The 15,491-nt window shown below is 39.1% G+C and overlaps 2 protein-coding genes and 1 long non-coding RNA gene across 4 annotated transcripts; 2 read left to right on the top strand and 1 right to left on the bottom strand.

The window, feature by feature from the left end:
• Positions 1–1,045: 1,045 nt before the first annotated feature.
• Positions 1,046–4,775, bottom strand: LOC112187647 (metacaspase-1). 2 transcript variants are annotated; one of them, XM_040514629.1, is made up of 6 exons: positions 4,684–4,774; positions 4,205–4,597; positions 1,959–2,292; positions 1,730–1,844; positions 1,428–1,631; positions 1,074–1,213 (listed from the first exon to the last, which is right to left on the bottom strand). In XM_040514629.1, exons 2-6 carry the CDS (start codon positions 4,590–4,592, stop codon positions 1,154–1,156), a joined length of 1,101 nt encoding a protein of 366 aa, XP_040370563.1. In that variant the 5' UTR covers positions 4,593–4,597; positions 4,684–4,774; the 3' UTR covers positions 1,074–1,153. The 2 variants fall into 2 exon arrangements, with proteins under 2 accessions (XP_024182299.1, XP_040370563.1); XM_024326531.2 differs by having other exon boundaries at positions 1,046–1,213; positions 4,205–4,775.
• A 2,970-nt stretch (positions 4,776–7,745) lies between these two features.
• LOC121052241 lies at positions 7,746–9,649 on the top strand. Its single transcript, XM_040516848.1, has 5 exons — positions 7,746–8,142; positions 8,484–8,537; positions 8,882–8,926; positions 9,047–9,124; positions 9,313–9,649. Exons 1-5 carry the CDS (start codon positions 7,906–7,908, stop codon positions 9,526–9,528), a joined length of 630 nt encoding a protein of 209 aa, XP_040372782.1. The 5' UTR covers positions 7,746–7,905; the 3' UTR covers positions 9,529–9,649.
• Positions 9,650–10,457: 808 nt separating this feature from the next.
• On the top strand, positions 10,458–11,758 carry LOC121051990. Its single transcript, XR_005807715.1, has 3 exons — positions 10,458–10,486; positions 11,360–11,449; positions 11,603–11,758. It is a non-coding gene; the product is annotated as an uncharacterized LOC121051990 (long non-coding RNA).
• The last annotated feature ends 3,733 nt before the right edge of the window (positions 11,759–15,491 follow it).

Here is a 15,491-nt window from a genome sequence, read left to right on the forward strand (position 1 = left end):
AGTTCACAAACACTTCATTCTATGTCACCGGGACTACTCCCACAAAATTACTTTGGACACCCATTACACTTGCCACTATCTATTGTGCGTGTTATATGGTGATATGATCCATATATACAACTACCAATATTTTACATGTTCATACACATTAATGGAATATTGAGTTCTTCTACCATTTGTTGTTCGCTACAAATCGAATTCTTTTCGCATTCCATTAATACGAGCGGTAACCAATACAACAAGCATTCTACATATGTGCGTTTTTGTCTCATTGTGTAGGTTAAAAGAGTCCCTTCTTGCTTACGGAGCTCGGGGACTTATAGGGGCTAGGCGCCTCTCAGACATTGTTTATGCTTGATGACTTCATGATTATAACTCCCCAACCAAGAAGCTCCTCTTACTCAGGGACTTCGGGGACTTGTAGATACCTCTACTAGCAAGGCTAGTTTGCTACCTCACCAAGCATAAACAACACCCTCATGGGATCCAACCGCTACTTGCATGTTGTAGCCCTATGTTCAAGCTACGCTACGGTATCCGGAAGTCGCAAATCCGTCGCCGGGAAGCCACCTTTGCGGCCTTGCCAACATGCCCTCACAAATAGGCTTTCTAGACTAGAAATGGTGGTTGCTTGTCCCACATCGAAAACCATGTAAAGGAGATGGCTTCCTTCACCTATAAAAGAAATGCCTCCTCCCACAACTCAAAAGACACTACATTACTTCTTTTGTAATCCCCTTGGGCCGCAAGGCTCAACACACTAGTGTAGCATTCAAGTGGACGTAGTTTCCCGCTAAGGTGGGAGACGAACCACTATACATCTTGTGTCATTCTCTCTCTCTCTCTCTCTCTAAAGCTAACTAGAGATCCCACGGATCACTAACATTGACACCTATCATTTTGTTAAGACCAGAAAAGTAATTCAAGTAAACAAGGTTATATAATGGGGATTTCAGATGCATATCCTGTTTCAACAAAAACATCTTAGGAACAGAGGACAGTTATACCAAAGTTAGGGAACAGTACAAACAAGAGTAACCCTATCGATAGCAAACATAAATTTATTACTCATCAAGTTGTTTCACAATTATCAAAAGCCTAAAGTACATTTAGAGATATAATGAAGTGTTCATCTGTGTAGACAGATAAAAGATCATAGGGTAAAAGGTTTCGTGTACACATCGAACCTCGTGCCGGCAGTTAATTGAGGCTCCTGTAACAACAAAACAAAATGGTGCATCAATGACACGAAATTGCAACTGTTAAGGAAAAATAAATATATGAGAATCAAATTTAACCTGATTATTATAAACTAATGAGACTCATTTGCAGAAGAAGCTTGTTTTATATAGAAAGTCCATAGTGATATAACGACGACTATCATTAAATTTCAATACCAATACAAAGAATGTTGTGCTAGCCAATACCTGTCTCAGCCCACCACCACCAACTCTTCCGCCTGCTAGAAGCATGCCGGCAAGAGATGTAACAGCACCACCACTACCACCAGCAGCAGAACCCATACTTCGAATGGCACTACGCATAGAATTGAGTAAGCTCCCATATGTGGCTGCCTGTCCACTCTTGATTGCTTGGATGAAGCAGAAAGTCATGACACCTGTTGTTGGGATCTTGGATAACCCCAAAAAGCATCAATCAGATGTTGTGGAAATTGAAGCTATAAACATTACTGAACTCGAGACTTTTTTTCTTTTTTGGTCAAACTTACTGATTGTGTTTCCGCAGAGGTTTGATTGTCATGACAACCACTGATACATATAACTTCTCCACCACTTGCTCCTTTCCATACGCCTGATGCCTTGTCCCATTTACAGCTTCCATCCCTAAATCAACAGGGATATCCACATATAGAAATCTTATTTTAGTCAAGGACTATTCAAGTAGGTAGATATAGAAAGCGAAGCAAGAAATGCATACTTTATATTACACCCACTAACCGGTCCATATTGCAAAGCCATGGCAAATCCAGTATGGTGCCACTACTACAAGAATCTACAATTGCATGAAGCTTGACGTCACGTGGAATGGGCCCAACAATTGTTGCATTTATCCAATCATCACGAATCATACCCTTGGTTTTGAAGTCAAGGGGACAAAGGGTTTCATCCTTTCCATCAAGTTCATCACCACGATACTGCTCCCTCAGCTGTGAACCATGACCAGAGAAGTAAAACAGAAGGGAGTCACCCGGTTGACATCCTCGTACAAGCCAACGTAATGCCCCTTCAATATTTCTTTTATATGGAATCTTATATGGGTCAGTTTCTTTCTCTGCGGTACAAAATATGTAAATAATTAGTAGTATAAATGTTAGAAAATGATAATACAATTTGCCAAAGGCTATTTACTTTTGCTTCGTATTTGCCAAATGATTTGCATCAAGACAAATTTGCAAGCATTTTCTTTGAGATGGCCGGAATTTCCTACTAGAAGGGGAAAGGTTATTACGAAGCTTCTTTGTTTGGAGGTGAAGACATATTTTGAAAGAAATGACACACCAGAAGATAACCCCTTTTGTCAACTCGTGATCATGAACAGACTGAAGAACAAGACAAAATTGATTTGAGTGATTAAAGTACTTGCAACTATAAATGACAATAACCAAAGGGATGCAATATCGTCCTGAAAGTACTGAAGCTGTGTGCCTACTAGTCCTGACTTAAACTAGGCCAGCTCTAGTTTTTCTATTAGTTACCTTGCAGGAGAGCATTAAGCCAAATATTATTTGTCTTGCAATAGTACGCAACACTTAACCATTCCCTTGTCTTTTTCGTAATAACCATTGCCCTCACAAGGGAGTAGAAGTTCAACATGGGATAACAGAACAAAAATGGAATTAAGAAGTCAGGCAGTCCCCAGCCCAGATACAACTACTCTATAAAAAAAGAGTACGGACCACTGGGGCCCTGCAGTTTCAATGTGAGGTTCCTATTTAGTGAAAAGCACAGCTGATGTAATCATCAAGAGTCCAAAAAGCCTAAAGAAAACCCCATTCGTGATGTAATCATCAAGTAATGCAAAATTCATCACCAACAAATTTTTCATATGCCACACCGTATGTCAAGCTAATTATTGGTAAAAAAAACTTGTTCATCTAGCGAGCAGGCCGGGAAGACCAAACTGTTTAACTTCCATCAGGTGATGTATTTTAATTTTCTTCAAAGATGACATAAAAAAAAATGATGGTTGAATCAAGCCATCAGATCAGTAATCTGTTAAACAGCGACAAGCGTGACCCGTGGCCCACCATTGTACCGATATTGTCCCAACTTAACTACCCGATAGGTGTTGGGTTTTAATTATAAAAGGCCTCGGTTCAATTGGGTGAGATCCACCTACTTATAAGTTATATTTTATTTATCAATTTTCCAATGTGGGATCTTTCCTCTTCAACACGCCCCCTCACGTGCAACCTAGCTCTAGGTATGCACGTGGAATTAATTGACAAACCCGATTCCACATTGGAAATCGGGTCACAAGTCCCACATTAGAGACTTGACCAATCACATAACAATCCAAGGCCCACATCGGACACTTGGCAATAATCCAATCGGAAACTTCCGATGGCCAATTTAATGAACCCAAACTAGGTCCATGATTGGAGAGAAGATTGGTGAATCAATTAATGAATGAACCCATATCCGGGTCCATGATGGCGACGTATTGAAGAGCGACCCGCTCTGATACCATGTTAAACAGCGACAAGCGTGGCCCGTGGCCCACCATTGTACCGATATTATCCCAACTTAACCACCCGATAGGTGTTGGGTTTTAATTATAAAATGCCTCGGTTCAATTGGGTGAGATCCACCCACTTATAAGTTATATTTTATTTATCACTTTTCCAATGTGGGATATTTCCTCTTCAACATAATCAGCTTTTTAGGCACTGGTAATTAGCTTACCAAATATGATGAAAATCACCCAAAAATTAGACTCTTATCTTCTCCGATAACTAAATCATTAGCTTTCCTATATACAACATTTACTTAACAAGATATCCAACTGCATTTCCCATCTAAACTGTCTCCTCATAAAAACTACCCTAAAGCTTCGAACAGCTCCATTTCTCAAGTCTCAGCCTCTATATGGTCTAAACTCTAAACTCTAAAGAGTCCAATATAACACCCAAATATAAAATTATATATAACAAGCAATGTTCATGAACATGATCGATACATACCAGTGAGCATGATAATGGAATCTTCTGCAAAATTGAACTTGCTGATGAGGAGACTCCGCATGAGTTTGGCGTCATTGATGCAACCGTTGAGCTCACCCCTCGTGTGTAGATACGATATCCCGCAGATCACCGCCTTCTTCCGCCTGTGCACTTTCGGCGGAGGTCCTGGTAATCTGTGGGGGAAGCCGGCGTGTGGTGGTCGGTTTATACGGACATAGTAGGGTACAGCACTATAGGGGGAGCGGGGAAAGCCCGGAGAGGCGACGCGGGTACAGCGGCCGCAGCGGCGGCAGAGGACGGATATCGGACTCACCAGCGGGATTTGGGTCTGGCAATAGCAACAGTCGATCACTAGTAGTTGTTGGCCTCCATAATTGCTCATCATCATGGAATCTGCAGGAGAAGTGCATGCACAAGTTGAAGGGGGAGTGAATGCTTGAATTTAAGGATTTTTGAGACGAACAGAGAGAGGTGGATACTGGGGACATGAACTGGGCCATGCGATGCTGGGAATCAAATTCTTCTTATCAAATTCATATTGATATTGCGGACCTTCAAATATGGACCGTTGGTCACATTTTGAATATATATATATACACACACACATATAATATATATGTATATATATATATATTTTGGTCGAAGGTTGGATCAATTAAGAAGGCACATGTGTACATGGCCACAACAACAGTACAAGGGACAAAGCATGATTCACATGATCAAATTGCCAAAACAAGCAAAGAATATTGAAATCAAAAGTAAAGAAACGAACGGCCGAAAACATAAAGCCAAAGCAAAAGAAGAAAAAAGAAGGATAACATTTTGAATATACTAAAGCTCATTCATTGATTTATATATGAAATCAAAAGTAAAGAAACGAACGGCCGAAAACAGAAAGCAAAAGCAAAAGAAGGAAAACATTTTGAATATACTAAAGCTCATTCATTGATTTATATATTAGCATCCAAAATCGGTCGGATCTTGTGAAATTCTTAAAAGCCTAACCAAGCTCCAGTACAAGGCATAGAATATATTAATAGGGCTGGGCACGGGCCGGGTCCAACTATAATTTTACTGGGCCCGAACCCGGCCAGTTTCATTTTGGGCCGGGCTTGCGGGCTTTCGGGCCCAAAAACCTGTATTTTACCTTTGCTTAGTAAAATATATTTCTACTCTGCTATGTACTCAGATTTCATTCATTTCAACCTGTTCAGATTTGAATCAAACACAATATCAAGATCCAAAGTTCAAGCTGTAAATTCAAATATCCAAAATACATAGAATCCAAATTCAGATACAAGTCAATCACAATACCTGCAATTGAAAGTTTGAAATACAATGTCCCAATTTAAATATGAAGTCCAAATTGTAATACAAATATGCAATTGAAATAGAAAGTCCTAATTCAAATACAACAATTTAGCAGCCCCTTTTCCAGTTCCCTATCCAGCAATTCAACAACTACCATCCATCAATTGGCTTCCAGAGTTTTGCTTTTGCCTAGGCCTGGCATTTAAACAAGCAACCCGCAAACCCGCATGAAACCCGCACGGAAAACGCCCGCACGAACCCGTTCAATTATTAATCCGGGCTGAGAAAAGCCCGCACGCCAAAAACCCCATAAATTAACGGGCCGTGCCGTGCTAGACCCGTTAAGCCCGTTGGAACCCGTTAAGTTATTTCTGAAAATTAAAACCGTTTCTACGCGGCTTCAGGAATTCATGACCCCCTGCCTCTTTCTTTCAGCAATCCGCTCTCTGCCTCTCTCGTAGACTCCATGACTCCATCTCTCTCTTCTTCGTCCAAACCCACAATTTCAAAGTGAGAGAATCTAAGCTGGGATTGGGTTCTCAAGTGCTTATTGGGATTTGGGTTTGGTGGCCGTGCTCTGCTTCTTCTTCTTCTTATACTTGTGTTTCTTATTGACTCGGATTGATCACCGACTCGCTGTCCCACCAAGTCCATTCATCAACTCGGGTTGAGTTCAAATTCTCGGTTTGTTTTCTATGTTGGTGCCACTTTGTATCAGTCTCGTGCTGTGATCTGAATGTTTGATCCAGATTCGTTGCTTAGTTTTTGTTCATTCTCGATCTTTAGAATCCGGGAGTTATTGATTTTGTTTGGTAACTGTTTCATTTGTGATCGATTCGAATTGGAATCAATCGGTTTCAATCTTCGATTGCTTTTGTGTACTGGATTGCTAATTCGTACTCGGTTTGCGATTTTGATTGTTGACTATGTTGATTGGTAAGAGCAGTAGACTGTTAGCACTAGTTTTCTTTGGCCTCTGCTAAGTTGGGATGTTGTGGACCAGATTTGTGGTCGGTGTAGGGCTTCTTTACTCACACTGTAAGAACAAATGCATTAAAACCAAAGTAGGACAACGCCCACTAGTGGCTACCAGACCATTTTTCTGGTAGCCATCATAAAGAGATTTAGATAACATGGAAGTGAGGACTGAGGAACCATTCAAGCTACAACTTAACTAGCACTACACACAAAATAATGCAGCAAGCAATACACCAAATACCAGCAGCCATCTTCGATTTTTTGGCCCTACAAACAGCCTTTTTTGCTAATTGAACCGTTGATTCTCCTACGTTAAAATCCATTTCCAGGAACCACAACTCACAAGCATATTTGCAATCACTAAAAATCAAAACTCAGAGAGTATACAACTAGATTAACATGTAGTATTCTAGCGTAAGAACATAACGTGATTAACATAATAAATAACCACTTAACAATACTAGTAAGATTGAATCCAGACTAACCTATAAAGCAAAGCAGAGAGTGCTGCCCAAAGATGGAACAAAAGTGAGAGAATCAACAATCACAGAATAAGGAGAAAGAAACTCATAGCACTAGTACAAAAAGTTAATCACACAACACTAATCACACAACGGAACACAAATCATCTGTTGTGTGTTGAAGTCAGTTTAATCATACAACGGTGCTGGTTGAATTCTGTTGTGTGAATGCCAACAAAGTGATAACTTTTTTATCAGAACTACATCACACAACGGAATTAATTATTATCCGTCGTCTGAGTCATGAAAAATTTAGCGGCAGATTTCCCTCCACTCTTGATTCTTGGTTGCTGCTTGAAATCTGAAATTTAGGGTACTTGGTACAACTGTGCCTGAGATTTCCGTTGTCTGATTGAAAATTAGAAGCCAAATTTTGAGGAAGCTTGCTTGAATGTGTTTCACTAGGTAAACAAAGTGCAAGTTGTAGAAATTGGACAACTGCAGTTATACATTTCTGTTGTGTGAAGTGGGAACATAGGCGGCAATATTTTGAGTGAAAATGCTGTAGGCGGTATGTTTCCCTCCATGTTTTGGTATTTTGATTTTATGTAGTACACTCAGACGACTGTTTGTTTCAGTTTCTGTTGTGGGAGTAAGTTAGAGAACAATTTGCTAGGTTTAATTGCCACATCGTGTTCGGAAGAAAAAAGCAAAACAAAACAAAACCCAGCAGTCCTCTCGAACCTGTCGACGCTCTCTCCACATTCAGTCCTCTCTCTCAAAACCTCTCTCAGTCTGAGCCAAAAGCTCAGAGCTTTCCCTTAATCCTCTCATCCAAAACCCTCAAATTTCAAATCCCCTAATCTTCATCTCATCCAATTGCTTCTCCGATTTGAATATCAACCTTCAATTCAACTCTACCATCTCCATTTCGCCGTCTTTTGCTACAAAATGGCATTCCCTGGCTGTTGTTACCCTTTTCTAGGTCGTTTTTCTTCGTCTTCGAGACTGCACTATACCAAAATCTTCACCTTCGTATTTCAATTTGCTCTTATGGCGATCCGCATCTCCCTAGGATTTTCCGGCTTCGTGGCCCATAACCTAGCCTCCTCTGCCAATATTCACGTCAATAATTGCTGTGGCATCCACAGGTGCTGGGTCAGGTCTCTGCTATTCGGCACTAACCAGGTAAAGATAAAAAGTATATTTTGTTTCCGTATCTCTGGATTTGAAACTTGGGGTTGAATTTGTATTTTATTTCGTTAATTTTTTCCGTATCTTTTGTTCGTGTTGAATCGAACTGCTTTTGTTTAATATCCTGGACGTAGTGAACGGAGTTGAGAGATGGATTTAGCTCACTGGCAATTTCACATAATGATATTTGCTTAGTGGTTTGTTTATATAGGCTCGTTGCTATATGCTTAGCATAATGACCGTGTTTTTGTGTTGTTTTTGTTCTAATAAATTAGGGATTGTGATGTTCAGACTTATGAACAGATGTTGATTCTATTTATGTTTGAATTTTGCAGATTAGTGTCTTGGATGTGGGGTTCAATGTGGTTTTTAGCGACTTAAAGGCCCAGGTAATGCTCTTTACCTCTAATTATAATGTTATTGTCTTATCGTTTCCGTGTAGTTTAGTTGGAATTGTCTTGTTTTCCCGTTCTAGATTTGTGAAAGTTGAACTTCTAATTTGAGATTGGAGCATTGGATTTAATGCTGATGGCTATGTATAAGAATTTGATATTGTCTTATAACAACTTTCTGTTAATTATAAGAATCTATTTGGTTTTCTTTGGTGGACTATCATGGGGAAGAGAGAGGAGGAGGAAGAATTAAGCCCGTAGTCGTTGTTTCCATTTTGCCTTTTTATTTTAGTATGTAATGATGCGATCTTAGCCTGACCCATGTTCTGTAATGGTTTCAGTTGGAAGCTCTGGTGACTAACAATGCTAGAGAATCAGAAATCCAGGTACTGTATTTCTTTGTTCGCATATATAGGCTCCCATTTACTTGGAGAGTTCTCCATTTTGTACTCACTTGCATTTATACATTCGTATCTACATGTCCACTAACATAAATGTCAATCTAGGGAGTCATTGGTGAAGTGCCTGATATTATACTCAGATGTGTTAGTCGAGATGAGGCCGCCTTGGCTGTGGCTCAAAAGGTCAGTGCTACTCTTTCGAAGAAGTTTTTTTTTTTTTTCATGTGTTCGCCTATAAAGATAATTGTGAGTTAGCTTGATTGTTTATGGAGTTTCTCTGTTGTGTTTTGAGCAACAGCCTGTTGTGTTTTGAGCAACTGCTTTAAATAACGTCCATTGATTATAAATTTGCTTTACTAATCTTCATACAGGTTTTCAAGGGTTTGTACGAGAATGCAACAAACCAGATTCATGTTGGCGCACATCTAGCAATGCTGACTGTGATTCGTGATGTTTGCAAGCTTGTCTTTACGCAGCTCAATAGTTGGGTATGCACTATTACACTGGCAGATATTGTTTACGCAGTCCGGCCCTCCCCTTTGAATCATGTTCTTTTTTTCTTGTTTCTTTTTCTCCAGAAGGTTTGAATGTTGATTTTGGTCACTCAACTTTTCAATGACCTAAGCGTTTAGTCTTAGTTGGTAAATGCTATTTCATAGTTCTATGATCATGTCACCTTGGTCACAATTAGAAACTGATATTGGCATATTGCTATATTTTTCCAATACTGGCCTTCGCTTGTAATACATTTATTTACAATTTCTTTCAGGTGATTTATTCTGATGAGGAGCGGAAGTTTAATAAAGAAATTACTGTCGGCCTTATACGCAGTGAACTGCTAAACCTTGCAGAGTACAATGTTCACATGGCAAAACTTATTGATGGTGGCAAAACTTAAACAGCCTCAGGCACTAGGGATATCGGCTGCATTGAAATCAAGGGACTCGATCAGGTATGAGATACACACCTATACCTGCTACGTGTAGGTTTTATGCTGATGCAAATGTGAAAGCTTTAGTCTATAATTGCTTCTGCTGAAAGCTTTACTTTGCATTTTTGACTCAACATACATTATAGAGTTTAAGGCATTGTTTCAATATCTTTGCGAGGATTAGGAAGCTGAAATATTTAGGTAGAATGCTACTCCAGCCCCACTGAAAATCTCGACGTCTGTTCTCCCTATAATGTCCTGGCAAAAGAAAAGAAGAAACTTAAGGCAGTCTGGTCTACTGTGACACTTAAGTCACTCCTCAGATTAGAACTGCAGTGACAAGAAATTACTCACTTGGCTGCATCTGAATTCCTCACTTCTGATCTAATCCCCTGCATATAACCACTAGCTTTCATTTCTTTCTTAGTTCGCACTAGAGAAAACTGAGAATTGATAAGTCACTCCTCATTTTTAGAAATGCAGTTTTAATGAGGGAAATCTGATGATCATCCCGGTTAATGATCAAATATCAATAACTGTTGTTAAGCAAAGTTTTTATCTTCTTGCTTTATAAACCAGAGTTTCTTTGTTGATGGAACTAGATCAATTGAAAGGTACTGAATTTGGCTATTGATATTTCATATTTATATCTTTGTTGTAGTCGCAGACTATAGGAGGAACTCAAATGTCATTGTTCTAAATTTATTATTGTCCACTGTATTATAGACGTTTGTTTTTCTTCTTTAATATTGTGATTGATATTTAGCAATTCATATCTGTAACAGATGCCTCTGGGGATTTAATGTTGGAATTGATGTCAAGGATACCCACAATGTTAATTTAGATCAGTTTCCAAGTCTTAGCTATAGTCTGGGGATTTAATGGAATTGACGTTTGCTAGATTTTTTTGGTGAAGATTATGGCTATAGTCTTAGCTGTGCGATATACAGTTTCTTTTTCATTTGGGGATTCATTTGACTGAACTGACTACAATTGGAACAAAGTTTTCTTTTCAACTTCAATTCAGTTCTCTTTTCCTGACTTCATTTTTTGCAAATTTCAATTCTATTTTATATACTTCTTCTGCTTAATGGGCAGCAACATGGTTCGTGAATCGTGAACAATAAAAATCATTAATTAGTCTCTATAGACATGCGCATATTTCCTTTCTTTCTACTTAGACATGCATATCTTCCCTTTTCTTTATTCTCTTTTCTTTTTTTTTCTTTGTCTTTTGTTGGAAGTTAATTGATGAAAAGACATGATTCATTCCAGAGCCAAGTTCTGATTTTTTTAATTCTTCAATCCATGGTCATCATAAGAAGTTTTTGAACTGATAGTACCATACCATTCAGCGTTTTTTGTGCAGGAATTGATCTTTCTATTGATTTTATTTGATTGTGACCTTGGTATTTTGTGGTTTTAGCGTTTAATTGCTTCTGATTAAGTCAATACTTTGTGAATAAAGTTTGTATTCATTGTTTCAGGTTTGATGCAAAAAATTGTAGCTGTCATTCTTCTGCTGCTGTTCCTCAGTCTGTTGTCCCTTCTTGTTTCAATCTTTTGCTTTTATTCAGGTTTGTTTTTCTATCTTTTCAGTTATTCGGGTTGCAATGTATAAATGAAGTAACTATCTGTAACCATTGTTCCTCGAATTGTTATAATTGATTACATTCATCTTTTTCTATTCTTTGTTTGAGAAAGTGAACACCGGTGTTTTTATTCTGCAGATTTGAGGAACAGTTTGTTGTTGCGTTGTTTAGCTCCTTCAAATTCAGGTATACATTTTGAAACAGTATTAACTGCTTATACTCTTGCTGTGAAATTTATCATGATGTAGTGGAGTTTGATTTCTAATTGCTAAAGTTGTCTCTCTGTTTTGTTTATGTCATCTGATGTCTGAGGTACAAGTTTGTCAGTATGTTATCGAAGAGTAATAGAATTAAATTGGTTCAGGATTTGATGTTCTTGTTGAACAGACCTTTTGTTATAGCAGACATGTTAATTTTTTGTTGAGATAGATATGGTGTATTGGTTTATTTGGTGGCAATGAGTGCCCTTTTGTATTTGGACTGACAGTTATGATGTGTGGATGCAGAGTTGATCAATGTTGGGCAGAAGCAAGATGCATTGCAATCGCTTCATGATCTTATTACATCAAAGAGATATAGAGCATGGCAGAAGCCACTTGAAAAAATTATGTTTAAATATGTGGAGCTTTGTGTTGACTTGCGCAAGGGTAGATTTGCCAAGGATGGTCTGATTCAGTACCGTATTATATGTCAACAAGTAAATGTCAGTTCCTTGGAAGAGGTGATCAAGCACTTCATGCATCTGTCAACTGAGAAAGCTGAGCAGGCACGTACCCAGGCTCAAGCATTAGAAGAAGCACTTGATGTTGATGACCTCGAAGTAGATAAGAGGCCTGAAGATCTAATGCTGAGTTATGTCAGTGGAGAGAAAGGAAAAGATAGGTCTGATCGTGAAGTTGTTACTCCTTGGTTCAAGTTTTTGTGGGAAACCTACAGAACAGTGCTTGAGATCTTGCGCAACAACTCAAAGTTGGAGGCCCTTTATGCGGTACTGTATTTCTTGTTCAGATAAAGATTCCAATTGGTTGTTTTGATCATATTGTTCATTACCATTTTTATGGCCTTCCACTTCATGGCTTATTTGTTTTTGTTTTTGTGTTATAGTTCGAGTCAGAATTCTCATTTAGTATCCAAGGCTACTCGTTTGTGGGAGTCGATATTAGCCCGTAAAAGTAAGTCCAATCATCATCCTTGTAGTAGTATTATCAAATTGTGTCACACAATTATGTATTCATTTATTTAGTTCTTTAATTTCTGTTGACTGCAGTTTGCTGCTATGATCTTCTCACTGTTTTTGTAAGATACATGATAAGAAGGGCACTGTGTTAATTTTGTTCACCAGTACATGTTTATGGAATTCAAATCCATGCTATAGTCAACAGGAAAGCTTTTGTGTTGGGTGCCCACTTACCTGATTACAGTTCTTTAGTGACCCTTTTTCTTAGTTATTTCTGTTAAGTGGCCAGGGTCTGCTATAGATTTGCCTTCGTAGCATGTTGGTTTATTTCCTGCTGGAGTCGATTTCCCTAAAGTAGGCAATATGTATGTGTAATGTGCCAAGCAAACTTTTTTTGTCCTCCTCAGTGTTTTATGTTGAGTATTCCGTATCCGCTTGTTCTCTTTGAGTATCACTGTTCTGATTATATTCTTTGACTGTCATGCAGGGAAATTGCGAAACATCTCTCTCTTCCTCCAGTCAAGCTACACTGCAGTATGCTTGCTGAGGATGCCATCAAGGCAGCTGTTAAAGACTATCAAACAAAGCTGGCTAATGAAGGATTGCTTATCATCTTTGCCTACAAGAGAGCTTCTACAAGAGCAAATGAAGGTGCATTAAAGGAAAGCAGTAGTAATCTATGTAGTTTAGGTCTTCCTAGCTAGAACATTTTACAAGTACAGACTCAATCTCTGTTGTCCTTGCTTGAATTATAAGGATTGTAGTACTGTTTCTATGGTCATATATTGAGCATTATTTTTAAAAAAACGTTTATATGGATATTCTTCTTGTTGTCCAAGTTTCATTCATACAACACAATACAAAACAATGTGTTGTATGACTGTAAAAGAAAACAAAATTGTTGTGTGAACTAACAACCAACAACAAAAGAAAACAAAATTCTGTTGTGTGAGATTCATAACACACAACAGAAATAAATCATCTCTGTTGTCTGAGTGATCAACAGACAAAGGAGATAATTTCACTTTGGTTGTGTGTTACATGTCTCAGACAACAAACAATGAGTTATATCTGTTGTGTGTTATTAATCTCAGACGACAAAGAATGAGTAAAATCTGTTGTGTGTTATTAATCTCAGACGACAAAGAATGAGTAAAATCTGTTGTGTGAGATTCATAACACACAACAGAAATAAATCATCTCTGTTGTCTAAGTGATCAACAGACAAATGAGATAATTTCACTTTGGTTGTGTGTTACATATCTCAGACGACAAACAATGAGTTATATCTGTTGTGTGTTATTAATCTCAGACGACAAAGAATGAGTAAAATCTGTTGTGTGTTATATATCTCAGACAAAAAAGAATGAGTAAAATCTGTTGTGTGTTATGAACCTCAGACGACAGCAAAATTTCTTTCTGTTGTCTGACTGTGCCGCGGCATCCCCGCGCATGCCATGGCAGGCACATGCCTGCGCAGAATTCACACAACGGAAACTAGTATTCTGTTGAGCAAAGTGATATCACACAACGGTGAAATCACCGTTGTCTGATTTTTTAATCACACAACACTCACTTAGACCACGGTGAGTTTGGTCATCAGACAACAGAAATTCACCGTCGTCTGATGACCTTTTTGTAGTAGTGTAGATCGGGATTTCGAGCCTCTCCGCGTCCTCTCAGCCTCCTCGCGTCTCCGCGTCTCCAATGTATGAAGATATGGTTCAGATCGTGTAGGCATCTCAGCGTCACAACTATGGCGGAGGAGAGGGAGAAAGAAGGAGGCTGATATGGTTCAGATTGGGATTTCGAGCCTCTCCGCGTCCTCTCAGCCTCCCCACGTCTCCCCTTCTCCGATGTGTGAAGATATGGTTCAGATCGTGTTGGCATCTCAGAGTCACAGCTATGGCGGAGAAGAGGGAGAAAGAAGGAGGCCAATATGGTTCAGATGGGATTTCGAGCCTCTCCGCGTCTCCACGTCACGGCGTTGGCAGAGGACAAGAGATGGAGGCGGCTGATCGATGTGAAAAGCTGAAAGCAGCAGATCGTCTTAGTAATTTAGAAATGAAGGCTGAAGAGTTGAAGATTAGGTTTAGACTTAAATAGAGTAAAGAGTGTAATCTTGTGCGTCCCGTCTTATGATAAGGATTTGAGCCTTCCTTTAGGACCACTAATACATGGACATTTGTCTCTTTTAATTTATGATGGGCCTAATGGGCTTTTCCAATTTTGAAAGACAGGGTCCGGCCAGTACCTTTTCAATGGAAAAAAAAAAATAGGGCCCGGTCCGGGTTTGCGGGTTTTCAGGCTTAAATGCCCAGCCTAGCCAGGATCACCTCCGTTGTAGACAACTACAGCTGCAGCCACATTATTGCCGTTAAGCAATGAGAAATCAACCTCCCTATACCAACGCCAATACCAATCAAGTAGATGGTCCACGTCTCCATCGCAGTTAAGAGCACTAGCCACCACATCAAGCCTAATTGCATAAAAAGCATACGCAATCCAGACCTTCAATGTGTATCTTCTAGCCTCGCAACACCAATAGCCAAAAATCTTCCAAAGTCCACTTAGGTCCAACCCTGAACGGAATAACAAGATTGCAGGAGTGAAGTGGGAAAGTAGAGAAAGTAGAATGACTTGATGATGGATAATAGCCTAAAAGAGCATCAATGGGTTTTCGGATTTCGAGAGAAATCAAGCCTAGAAACAGCACCAAGAGCGGTGCCGCGCTAGAAAGAGAGTAAGACCTCTACCTAGGGTTCACCTTCTTCTTGCATGTGTGAATATGATTGAATGGAAACGTTTTTGTTCTATTCCTAATTCTTTCATGTTATTTTTGGTGTTTCT

This window comes from Rosa chinensis, chromosome 1 (assembly GCF_002994745.2).
Source record: "Rosa chinensis cultivar Old Blush chromosome 1, RchiOBHm-V2, whole genome shotgun sequence".
Taxonomy (NCBI): domain Eukaryota; kingdom Viridiplantae; phylum Streptophyta; class Magnoliopsida; order Rosales; family Rosaceae; genus Rosa; species Rosa chinensis.